This window comes from Neoarius graeffei, chromosome 25 (assembly GCF_027579695.1).
Source record: "Neoarius graeffei isolate fNeoGra1 chromosome 25, fNeoGra1.pri, whole genome shotgun sequence".
Taxonomy (NCBI): Eukaryota; Metazoa; Chordata; class Actinopteri; order Siluriformes; family Ariidae; genus Neoarius; species Neoarius graeffei.
Window position 1 is genome coordinate 48,686,765 of NC_083593.1, and position 12,348 is coordinate 48,699,112.

The 12,348-nt window shown below is 43.1% G+C and overlaps 1 protein-coding gene across 1 annotated transcript in view; it reads right to left on the reverse strand.

The window, feature by feature from the left end:
- Positions 1-6,536, reverse strand: part of xpo7 (exportin 7) — a 126,254-nt gene extending 119,718 nt beyond the window's left edge. Inside the window, exon 1 of the mRNA XM_060909643.1 lies at positions 6,447-6,536. Coding sequence (XP_060765626.1) covers positions 6,447-6,464 — 18 coding nt within the window. The 5' untranslated portion in view covers positions 6,465-6,536. The remainder of the gene's footprint in view (positions 1-6,446) is intronic.
- Between the last annotated feature and the right edge of the window lie 5,812 nt (positions 6,537-12,348).

Genomic DNA, 12,348 nt, shown 5'->3' on the forward strand with positions numbered 1-12,348 from the left:
GAAAAGGAAGTACATTTTCACGCATGCGCATATTTCATTCCCGCATTATTACTATCGTATAGCACGGTCGCAAAAACCGCCGTGTGAACGCAAGTGGGGCTGCACCGGTGCCAACACGCTTCTCTCTCGTAAGCAGGTTTGTGACGTGTGAACGCTGCACAAAATTTACACCGGTGTAAGATATATCGCAACAAAATACATCGGTGCAGCATTGATGCAAATATGTGCCGTGTGAACACCCCTATACTTTCAACAAAGCAACCAAGCTAGTCAGAAAATAAAATAAGCAGCTTCTCGTCTCTCAACCACAGAGCTCCCAGTCCCACTTTTTTTTCCTGCCTCATGAGACCGAGGCTCATAAATTCACAGGTCAAAGATCAGCTTGATAAAGTCGGCGCAAAGTCAAAGGAATTCCTACGTGTCTCACACTTCCCATGTCATTTGCACTGGAAGATTTTGCAAAAGCTCAAAAACTGCAAAAGTTACGACCAAACCACAGGCACCTTTGTGAAAGTGCTGACTGACTGAATTATTAATTAATTAATTACCGAACAAACCTAATATCGAAATCTTCAGGACACTAAAGAAAAGTGAAGAAACAAAATGTACAAGGTAGTGTGAAATCTCAGAATGAAAGTTTTTTTTTTTTAAAGTACGGAATAAAATACCAATTTCTCAATGACTATAATAAAAAAAGGGGGGGGGCAATGAAAGATACTTCTTTTAACCTCACCCCTTCATGAAATTGTGGATTTTATTTTCGGAAATTTATCTTCTTTTCCGACCGTAAACTACAGACAAGGTTAAAGAGGAACTGAAGGATAAAAACACGCCCAGGACACAAGAAATAAAACTTGTCACATGACTGCTATCCGAGTCCATAAATGTCGAAGTGTTTCACGTTATTGAAGGTTATAACACAGCTGAGTCATGGCCCTTGATATACTGCAATAGATCCATCAGTGTGAATCAGTACGGGGCGCTGAGATGCTCAGGTGTGCGCGGTGGACTTAAACATGGCCGAGCGTGTTGCGGAGACGGTAATGAATAATCCATTGCTGCAAATGGAAGACGTCCTGATCTCTCTCAGACAAGGGGAGTAACAGGAAACACAGCTGAAGCGTTAATTTACTGGACACAACCCAAATTTACTCTTACCTGCTCTTAGTTCTGGGACGTACATCATCTCGATAACTTTTCTCTGCCAGTGTTCACATGACCGGATCGATTCACAAATGGTTCAGTAAGGTGAATGAATCAGTAAGGATCACTGCCGTATGCATTCAGCTTCCTGATTATCAAATAAATTTGATGTTGTGTTTATCTCTCAGCATTACCTGTTTACAAATTCATTCACTGATGCAAAAAGTACATCTCCAACCCTTGACTCGGTGAATCGTTTGTCATGACCGAGATTCATTCAACTGGTGCACGGGTCAATTAGTGAATCTAACATGACTTTTTTTCTTTTAAATCTGTCAAAGTTTTCAAAACATGTCAGTTGTGAAAGTCATATTCTCAGCTGTATGTACACCAACTGATCCACGGCTTGAGTCAGTGAATCATTCGGGTCATGACAGATTCGTTCGCGTCTCATTCAGCAGTTCAGGTGAATCAGTGAGTTGAGTGATTCATTCAGTCAGAACTGGAGCTTTTAGAGTGTGAAAAATAAATTATTTTACACGCCTCTATTCACATGATAAAACTACATTTGGGGGGGAAAAAAAAAAGTGTCCGTCTGACTCTGAATGAATCGTTTAACTGAACAGAGTGAAACGACTCACAAAAATGACACCGATCAGCAAATCCTTTCTTGACTCAGCTCACCAAATAATTTTGTAATTTTTTAGGCTCTGATATTAGCCTTTCAGCATCCACCTTTAACTGAATATTGTAAGAATATGGCTTTTTTTTTTAAAACAAATTGAGAGAAATGACGGAAGAAAAACTGTTTCTGCCATGATAAGGTTTCTCATAATTATGACTCACAATATTTAGATTCTCTCTCAAAATTATGACTTTCTATCTAATAAGTGTAATACGAGGAGGTTTCTCATAATTGACTTACCATCTCAATGATGACTGAAATTCACATAAATTACTTAATATTTCACAATAATGACGAGTCTCATAATAACGACTTGCCACCTCAACGAAATATCAAAGTTTCTCCTAATGACAAATTCTCATGACTTACTAACTCAAAAATGAGATCAAATAATTTTGAGAAAATGCTCTCAATTATTGTAAACTCATATCTATGACCTCGTATCTCAAATATAAAATAAGGTCATAATTACGAGATACATTCTCTCTGTATAATATGGACACGAGTGTTTTACTGGGAAATACACCACTTGTATTTTTCATCCGAGCTCCATCCGGGACATGGAGAACCAAAACCGTGACGTAAATCTCTATATGTCACTTGTGAAAAAAATAGATGAATTGTTTTGATAAATTTGGGCACGTTTTGTTTGTGAATGTGTCGATATAATAAAAAGAAAAATCACAAGTTGGCTTGAAGATATGAAGTTTATCTTCTCGTGAAAAAACTCGCATTTTTCATCCGAAATACATCACGGATCTGAGTGACATATTTAAATAATATTGTCTGGCATTGAGTGGCATATCAGATATATTCCATTCAGCTAGCATGGTACTGAATGAGTCGAAGACGAGTGGCTGAAGGGAATATATCTGATATACCACGAAAAAAAAGCCAGCTAATATTATTATACATATGTACACACTCTTCGTATCAACATTCACAAAGGTCAGCGCAAGCTTACCCGTGATTTGGTGCTGTTAGCGTAGTAGTTCAGTTGCCTTCTAGCCAGCGCAACATTCAGCAGCAGCGTTAGCAAAGGCCAACACGAGTTTACCCGTGACTCGGTGCTGTTAGCGCGGCAGTCCAGTTACGTTCTAACTGATGTAGTGTTAGCGAAGGCCAATGCTAGCACAGTCAAGCCGAATATTATTATTTTCTTCCCTGTGTAATGAGTTACTTTTAAAATCAACATTGACAACTACACACAACGGAGTGACCTGGCAGCCAAAATTCTCTCAAAATCTTCCATTTTTAACGAAGCAAACCTCACGGCCATGTTCGTTTACAAATTGTCACAGTCACTCACTAGCGCGGAAGTTTTACATCTCCGATAGGTGTCTCTTCCAGCTTTTCGATGTCTGTTTTTCTCTTGTAAATATGCATGAAGAATATATAATTAAATTTTGGTAGCCTTTCAGGTGTTCAGCGCGTCTTCAGTTTATTTATTTAGTGCTTAAACCTAGCACTGGATCAGCCTCGTCTTCTCTCTTTCCCAGCCAACAAAGAAAATTCTGCGCATGCACAGGAGAAAAGTTGTGTCACTGGATCTTTGCATCGGCTCCGATGTGTGACGTCTTGACAACGTGCAATATTATAACAATATTGCACACTCATTCTCCATTGTGGAGAGTGGCGTAATACATGGAGGATAAGCGATATGATAATATCGTATGCCATCAATAAACCAACTAGAAGGGAATTGAATACATATGTTATTTACCAGCTGGGAGGTCCATATCGTGAAATACCTTGACCGAGGTCTTGAAAGTACTGACCGAGGCCCTCTGGGCCGAGGTCACGATAATTCACTATACGGACCGACCTTAAGCTGGTAAATAATTTTTTTTTTTCTTTACCAAATTATAACAGAAAACGAGAGCGCCCGAAAGAGAAAACCGAGCCGAGCCGCCATTTTGAATCCTCATTCATGGCTGTAATGCAAATTGCTTCCTCCTCGGTATACAAGTGCACTTCCATGGCAGGAAAAAAAACTACATTTTGCTGCCTATGTAGTCCCCTATTTATACAAATAGGAGTCATTCGGGATTCAGCCATGGTTTTGCTCGGCGTTAGCAAGTTACAGGTTTTTAGTTTTCTCCTGAAATGTTTTCTTTTATTTCTTCTTCCTCAGGGTAGTAAAACTCGCTTTCGCTGTGAAGACTGTCGTTATCGCTATCCATGCTGTAAAATTAATGCTATTCTCCTGAGAAATGTTGGGAAAAATGTATAAGATTTTTGATAAAAATCTGATAAATAAATCTTATAAAAAAAAAAGATATGTTGACAAAATTGCTACTATGTTTGTTGTTGTGAACGAGCGAGTCGCCAGAGGTCCGTATCATAGAATACGGACCCGCTCGCCAGCCAACCAGAGCGCAGGATTTGATGGAAACCGGACCGCGAAAAAATAAATGGTTTTATTCCATCGAAAAAGTGTCCTGTATGTATAATAATTCCTGATATTTCACTCCGATGTCGTCACACTCGGATCTAGACGCGCGCTGTCAAAACGGCGAACTGGTTCAAAAGTATTTTGATTCACTTGCGCATTTTATTTTTTGTGGATGGGTCCGTATAATATAAAGAACATTACACGGTGACGCGAAGATATGAAGTTTATCTTCACGTGCTGAAAAATATAAAATCACTTCTGACGGTATGTTCACCAACTCGAAGATAAACTTCATATCTTCGTACGGTACAACCGTGTAATATCCTCTGGATACGCGAATTCTTTTTTCCTCCTCAGGGACAGAAAATTGCTTCAATAAAAAAAAAAAAAAAGAAAGAAAAATAGGCAAATGAGAGACAAACTACAATTCCGAATGACGAGTCTGGCACATTACAATACATCGTTTTATTATTATTATTGATTAATTATGATTTAAATATTTAATCATATTTACAATTTTAACCAAAATAAAAGTTTTACCAACTAATAATTAGAGCTAATCAAACAGACAGAGATATATAAGGACAAGAGGAGAGATAATGTTATACAACAGGATTATAGATGAAGTTTAAATGGCAGTTAAAATGAATTAGAAAGCATACTGGGTGAAAAACTTGGAAATTATAACTCTAACTTTATAAACTTGGTCAAATTTACATATAAACTAAAAAAAATTAGTAGCTGGTGTGAAATCGACACACTTTGGAGCAGTCCCTCAATCACCCACTTGTTAATGTTGGCAGGAGTAATGCTAATCATGCTAATCATGCTAATATTTATATTTGACAATACAGTCCAAGGCAGCAAGCCAAGTTAGCACACTAAACCCGAGCTTCAATGAAATGTCACATAAAAAAAAAGAAAAACATACGACCAAACTTAACACTTTGCATGTTTTATCTTAATATAACCAGCACATTTGAATAAAATCAGGCTAGCTAGCTGCTAAGCTGTTTAATCATAAGTATCCTATTAGCAAACTAGCAAGCTAGCTAGCCGGTTTCGTTTTGTTTTCAACCGGATAATCAAGGTTTTATTGAACGTAATGAATAGAAAACAAGAATACATGCGTGCAACAAGATATTTTAACAAAACCTTATGTTAAAATCGCTAGTTAGATTTATTTGCGTTATTTTTTGTAGGTTCACAAAGTCGCGCGGGAGAATTTAGCTACACAGCTAATGCTAACTACTCGAATGGGAGCCGTAGAGCTCAATGCTAACCATAAAGCTACCTAGCATTAAGGTGAAGTTTGCTAGCAATACATTAGCAATGCATGCAAGATGTACACACAGCGAAGCAGTTGATAAAGTAGATTTTTTAAAAAATTAATTTTGTTAAAAACATGGAAATTGAAGTGGGGAAAAATATATATGCACGTTTATGCAAATGCAGGGCGTTTCCTTAAGTTAAACCTATTATATTAAATAACGTTTCTAGAATTAAATAAAGCTATTATTATTATTATTATTATTATTATTTATGCACACACTTGTTAATTAAAAAAATGCACGTTTTAAAAAATATAAATAAATGCAACGTGTGCACATCCTCATTCCACTACACTATTTCACTGTATTGCATGTCGCCTTGTTTACAGTGACTCAGAGAGCAATTTAATAAATAAACAACGCGTTTATTTCAACTTTCAGAACTCCATTGCGTTATGTAACGGCAGTATGTACAAACGGAAGAGAGGTTTAATTCCACGAGTGCTAAAATAGTCAATAGTTGTGCATCTAAACTGAATATTTTGATTTTTAAAAAAGTCGTATACAGAGGTTAATGATGTGCTTAAAATAATCCCATTGCTTGCAGAATGCTAATAAGAACCGCTATTAGATTCTCGCAAAAGCATCGGTGTGTTGACTGCAAATAACCGCTTTAAAATAAACAACTAAAGCATTGCATTTATTAACATCTAGGAGCACACACGCAAATCAGCATGATGACAGGCCACAAGTCAACAACACACTGATAATCGCATCCAATAAACCACGCCGCTCTGTCCGCCATCGCTTTACGTAACCTTCTTAAATCGCTCATTTAATAACAAATCATCAACACAAGGCCGAAAAAAAAGGCCGCACGTAATCCCTGATTACGCTCAGCAAAGATTAAATTCCCTGCTTCTACAATAACAAAATATAAAGCTTTGCTTACCTGCACATGATCCGCCATTTTGCTCCATTCATGCTCCTCTCACTCCCCCTGCGTGCATAAGGCTACGTACAACACAGCGCTTACGTTACTAGCGTAGAGCATGGAGAATCCGGGCCAGCGTCCTAACCGGCGTAATTGTCGCGCATGCGCAGAATCCTTTGAGTCTACCTGATTAGTCGAAAGCGCCGCCATCTTCAAGAGGGCAACAATCCATCCATCCATCCATTATCTGTAGCCGTTTCTCTTGTTCTACAGGCAAGCTGGAGCCTATCCCAGCTGACTATGACTTATTCAGGTGACATTGGGCCAGAGGCAGAGCATTTTTTAACATAGTTACTGGGAGACCAAATGGCTGAAATTTGTCACTGAAATTTGAAGCTTCTCAATTTCCTCGCATGAGTCGCAAAGTGGGCAGTAGTGGTTAGCGCTGTCGCCTCACAGCAAGAAGGTCCTGGGTTCGAGCCCCGTGGCCGGCGAGGGCCTTTCTGTGCGGAGTTTGCATGTTCTCCCCGTGTCCGCGTGGGTTTCCTCCGGGTGCTCCGGTTTCCCCCACAGTCCAAAGACATGCAGGTTAGGTTAACTGGTGACTCTAAATTGACCGTAGGTGTGAATGTGAGTGTGAATGGTTGTCTGTGTCTATGTGTCAGCCCTGTGATGACCTGGCGACTTGTCCAGGGTGTACCCCGCCTTTCGCCCGTAGTCAGCTGGGATAGGCTCCAGCTTGCCTGTGACCCTGTAGAACAGGATAAAGCGGCTATAGATAATGAGATGAGATGAGTTGCAAAGTGTCGCTCCTTCGCCGCTGAAATTTTGAACATGTTCAAAAAATTCGTGCGACAAAATTCCTCTCAAAATAGCCGCAAATGCGTCGCTGGTGTCGCAAAGCCGTCACGAACCCTTCTCAAGTCAGTTTCCGTGAGACAGGAAGTGCGAGTGTATCTCACTGGGCTGCGACAGCCTGCGACTAGTTGGAGACACAACAATTGCGATAAAATATGCGAATATCAATTCAGCGTGATTCCAAGTGAAAATTGTTGCTAATTCGCATATTTTATCGCAATTCTTGTGTCTCCAACTAGTCGCAGCCCAGTGAGATACTACCCATAGAGACCAAATGTTGCCCCTTTTCCACCAAAGCAGTTCCAGGGCTGGTTCGGGGCCAGTGCTTAGTTTGGAACCGGGTTTTCTGTTTCCACTGACAAAGAACTGGCTCTGGGGCCAGAAAAACCGGTTCCAGGCTAGCACCAACTCTCTGCTGGGCCAGAGGAAAGAACCGCTTTCGTCAGCGGGGGGCAGAGTTGTTAAGACCAACAACAATAATAAGACCACAAAATATCGCCATTTTTAAGCGACGAGAATCAGCAGCAGGTACAAACGCGAAGTCATCCATTATTATTATTATTATTGTTGTTGCTGCTGCTGCTTCTTCCGTGTTGTTTTTGCTTCGATATTCGCGCCAAGGTTTATGCAAACGTAGCGACGTAACTGACGTATACAACGATGTAACTGACGTGGCTTCCCTTCGAACCGCGAGCTATGGAAAAGCAAACTGGTTCTCAGCTGGCTCGCAAGGTGAACGAGTTGTGAACCAGCACCAGCACTGGCCCCGAACCAGCCCTGGAACTGATTTGGTGGAAAAGGGGTAATGGTCTCCCAGTGGCCAGATTTGGTCTCCTAGTCAATGCCAAACCAGCTTCACTGGGAGACCAGATTTTAAACCAAGTTATGTCTTATCATGGCGGCACGGTGGTGTAGTGGTTAGCGCTGTCGCCTCACAGCAAGAAGGTCCGGGTTCGAGCCCCATGGCCGGCGAGGGCCTTTCTGTGCGGAGTTTGCATGTTCTCCCTGTGTCCGTGTGGGTTTCCTCCGGGTGCTCCGGTTTCCCCCACAGTCCAAAGACATGCAGGTTAGGTTAACTGGTGACTCTAAATTGACCGTAGGTGTGAATGTGAGTGTGAATGGTTGTCTGTGTCTGTGTGTCAGCTCTGTGATGACCTGGCGACTTGTCCAGGGTGTACCCTGCCTTTCGCCTGTAGTCAGCTGGGATAGGCTCCAGCTTGCCTGCGACCCTGTAGAACAGGATAAAGCGGCTAGAGAGAATGAGATGAGATGAAATGTCTTATCATTTCGTTCAATCAGTTGCAGTTAATTAACCAAGTACCATGTAAGTATACATTTAACAAGGAAAACTTGGCACTGCATTAACTATGTTGATATTATGCTGGCTGAAACGAGGATTCGTAATGCGGCAATTTGCATCACAGAATATGCCACAGCGGTGCAGCTGCATGGACTCTGGGGCCTGTGATTGTATTGCCCAGACCAGTTGGTCTCCTAGTGGAAAATCCTTTAAAAATGCTCTGGCCAGAGGCGATTGTAGAGTCTGTTGTGGCCCCAAGCAAAAATTTCCAGGGGGCCCTTCTGACCAGTGTTCATCACCAGTATGTTATAAATAATCTGACACCAATGAAAAATGTATGAAATCAAAGTTTTTTAAATTCCAAATGCGAAAATACAATGGTAAAGAACAATAAAAACAAAATAAATAAGGTTGTTACAGTACATTGTAAATAATTTGCCATCATATAAATATAAAATAAAAATATAAATAAAATAAATAACTTCAAAATAGCCTATATAAACTTAGTACAAAATATTTTCATATATATATATATTTGAGACATTTTGGTACATAAAACGGGCGGCACGGTGGTGTAGGGGTTAGCGCTGTCGCCTCACAGCAAGAAGGTCCAGGTTCGAGCCCCATGGCTGGCGAGGGCCTTTCTGTGCGGAGTTTGCATGTTCTCCCCGTGTCCGCGTGGGTTTCCTCCGGGTGCTCCGGTTTCCCCCACAGTCCAAAGACATGCAGGTTAGGTTAACTGGTGACTCTAAATTGACCGTAGGTGTGAATGTGAGTGTGAATGGTTGTCTGTGTCTATGTGTCAGCCCTGTGATGACCTGGCGACTTGTCCAGGGTGTACCCCGCCTTTCGCCCGTAGTCAGCTGGGATAGGCTCCAGCTTGCCTGCGACCCTGTAGAACAGGATAAAGCGGCTAGAGATAATGAGATGAGATGAGATGGTACATAAAACAGTCCTCGGGCCCCGACTCTCAGGGGGCCCCGGGCCAGGGGGCCCCAAGCAGTTGCCTGCCTTGCCTGTTCACAAGTTGCACGCCTGCATTGGGCATACCTAACAACCTGTGTTTTCTCTCTTCTCCGCCCCATATCTGTCCCTCTGAATTACATGTCAATCCTGGGATCGAGATGCTGAACCTCTTCTGCTTCTCAGACCTGCCTGATCCACCCTGGTGCCCTGTGTCTGGCTGGAGTCTCATCGCATCGCTCTTGTGGATGGCGGCCCTATGTGGACAGTTGGGGGTCACGCCTGGAGGACGCTCTGGACTCTTGCAGTGGTGCTTTTGTGGCTGGGGACTGCAGTTGACTTGCTGACTACGGTTGTCGTGAACGGTTTTATGCTCGGGTTTCCGTCAGTGGAGGGTTTATAGCATCAACAAAGCTGACTTTATGTTAGGACTGTTAATGTTATAGTCGTGTTGTCTGTTGTTGCCCAAATGAGGATGGGTTCCCTTTTGAGTCTGGTTCCTCTCGAGGTTTCTTCCTCATGTCGTCTGAGGGAGTTTTTCCTTGCCACCGTCGCCACAGGCTTGCTCATTGGGGATAGATTAGGGATAAAAGTAGCTCATGTTTTAAGTCGTTCAAATTCTATAAAGCTGCTTTGTGACAATGTTTATTGTTAAAAGCGCTATACAAATAAACTTGAATTGACTATGACCCTGGACAAGTCGCCAGGTCATCGCAGGGCTGACACATAAGCCAGTATCTCACTGGGTTGCGACAGCTTGCGAACGTCATTCGCGAGAGAGTTTCAAAAGTGTCTTGAAACATTCGCGGGGCTTCTCAATTTCCTCGCATGAGTCGCAAAGTGTCGCTCCTTTGCTGCTGAAATTTTGAACATGTTCAAAAAATTCGTGCGACAAAATTTCCCTCACAATAGCTGCAAATGCGTCACTGGTGTCGCAAAGCCATCACAAACCCTTCTCAAGTCAGTTTCCGTGAGACAGGAACTGCGAGTGTATCTCACTGGGCTGCGACAGCCTGCGACTAGTTGGAGACACAAGAATTGCGATAAAGTATGCAAATATCAATTCAGTGTGATTCCAAGTGAAAATTGTTGCTAATTCGCATATTTTATCGCAATTCTTGTGTCTCCAACTAGTCACAGACCAGTGAGATACTACCCATAGTGACAAACAACCATTCACACCTACGGTCAATTTATGCCGCTTTTCCACTACAAACGCGGCTGAGTCGGGCTGAGCCGTGCCGTGCTGAGTCGGGCTGAGCGGGGCTGTTGGAGTTGCATTTCGACTACAACCGCGCTGAACCGTGCTGGCTGGAAGTGGGTGGACACATTGGGTGGAGTTAGCGAAAGTGGGTGGACGTCAGGTGATGTCATTAAGCAGCGCAAACAGTGACATCAGTGATCTTTTAAGTGGTAGTCTCACGACCCGAATAGTAAACAATAAACATGGAGGACATGAAGTCGTTAGTGTTGCTGGTCTTGGTGCTGTGGCTTGTTGTCACCGACAACGCCAACAGATACTGGCAAGAGCGTATAGATGAGGCGAGGCGCATAAGGCTTCAGAAATTCTCGTAATTCGTAATTCTTCTCCTTCCGGGTTTGCGGTGTTTACAGATCCCAGCGCGCTCGCGGGGCATGTGTGGGCATGTGAGGACACTCCTCCTCACCAATCAGTGCACAGGGGAGTGTCTCCTCACGCCCCCAGCCTCACTCGGCTCGCTTTGGCTCGCTTCAGCCCTACTCCAAAATGGTGCGAGTTTTAGGGGCTAAGCAGGGCTGAAACGAGCTGAGTCGTGCTGGTTTTTGGTAGTCGAAATGCGAGCCGTGTCGGGCTGAAGTGAGCTGAAAAAGGGTAGTGGAAAAGGGCCATTAGAGCCACAATTAACCTAACCTGCATGTCTTTGGACTGTGAGGGAAACCCACACAGACACCATGCAAACTCTACACAGAAAGGCCCTCGCCGGCTGCTGGGCTCGAACCCAGGACCTTCTTACTGTGATGCGACGGTGCTAACCACTACACCACCGGGCAACAATCCCATCTCATCTCACCTCATTATCTCTAGCCGCTTTATCCTATTCTACAGGGTTGCAGGCAAGCTGGAGCTGACTACGGGCAAAAGGCGGGGTACACCCTGGACAAGTCGCCAGGTCATCACAGGGCTGACACATAGACACAGACAACCACTCACACCTACGGTCAATTTAGAGTCACCAGTTAACCTAACCTGCATGTCTTTGGACTGTGGGGGAAATCAGAGCACCCGGAGGAAACCCACGCGGACACGGGGAGAACATGCAAACTCCGCACAGAAAGGCCCTCGCCGGCCACGGGGCTCGAACCCGGACCTCCTTGCTGTGAGGCGACAGCGCTAACCATTACACCACCGTGCCGCCCGGCAACAATCCGAATTAATTTATTCACTCTTGTTCAGTTAGGCCTTGCTCACACTACAGCTCGTGATGGGTTTGCGAATACTTGATGATGGAAAATTGGCAGCATCGCCACCAATCGTGCAATACACAGCGAATGTCCTCCAAGGTTCACGAGTTGTTTTTTGTTTTGTCTCCACCTCGTGAGTGGCCAAAAACTTTGCGACAAATTTCAGTTTTTTCATCGGCAAACTAAGCAGCGAATAATCGCAGATGGGTTTGGGAATTGCTGGGTTTCACGTGACGTCACATCCACCTCATTAGTTATTCAGAACTTTACCTGGTGGCCAACCAAAGCTCAGGTGACAAAGCGTTTGTATGGAGAAGGCGCATCGCTCGCATGAAAAATGCCTTACGCTTGCTTTGT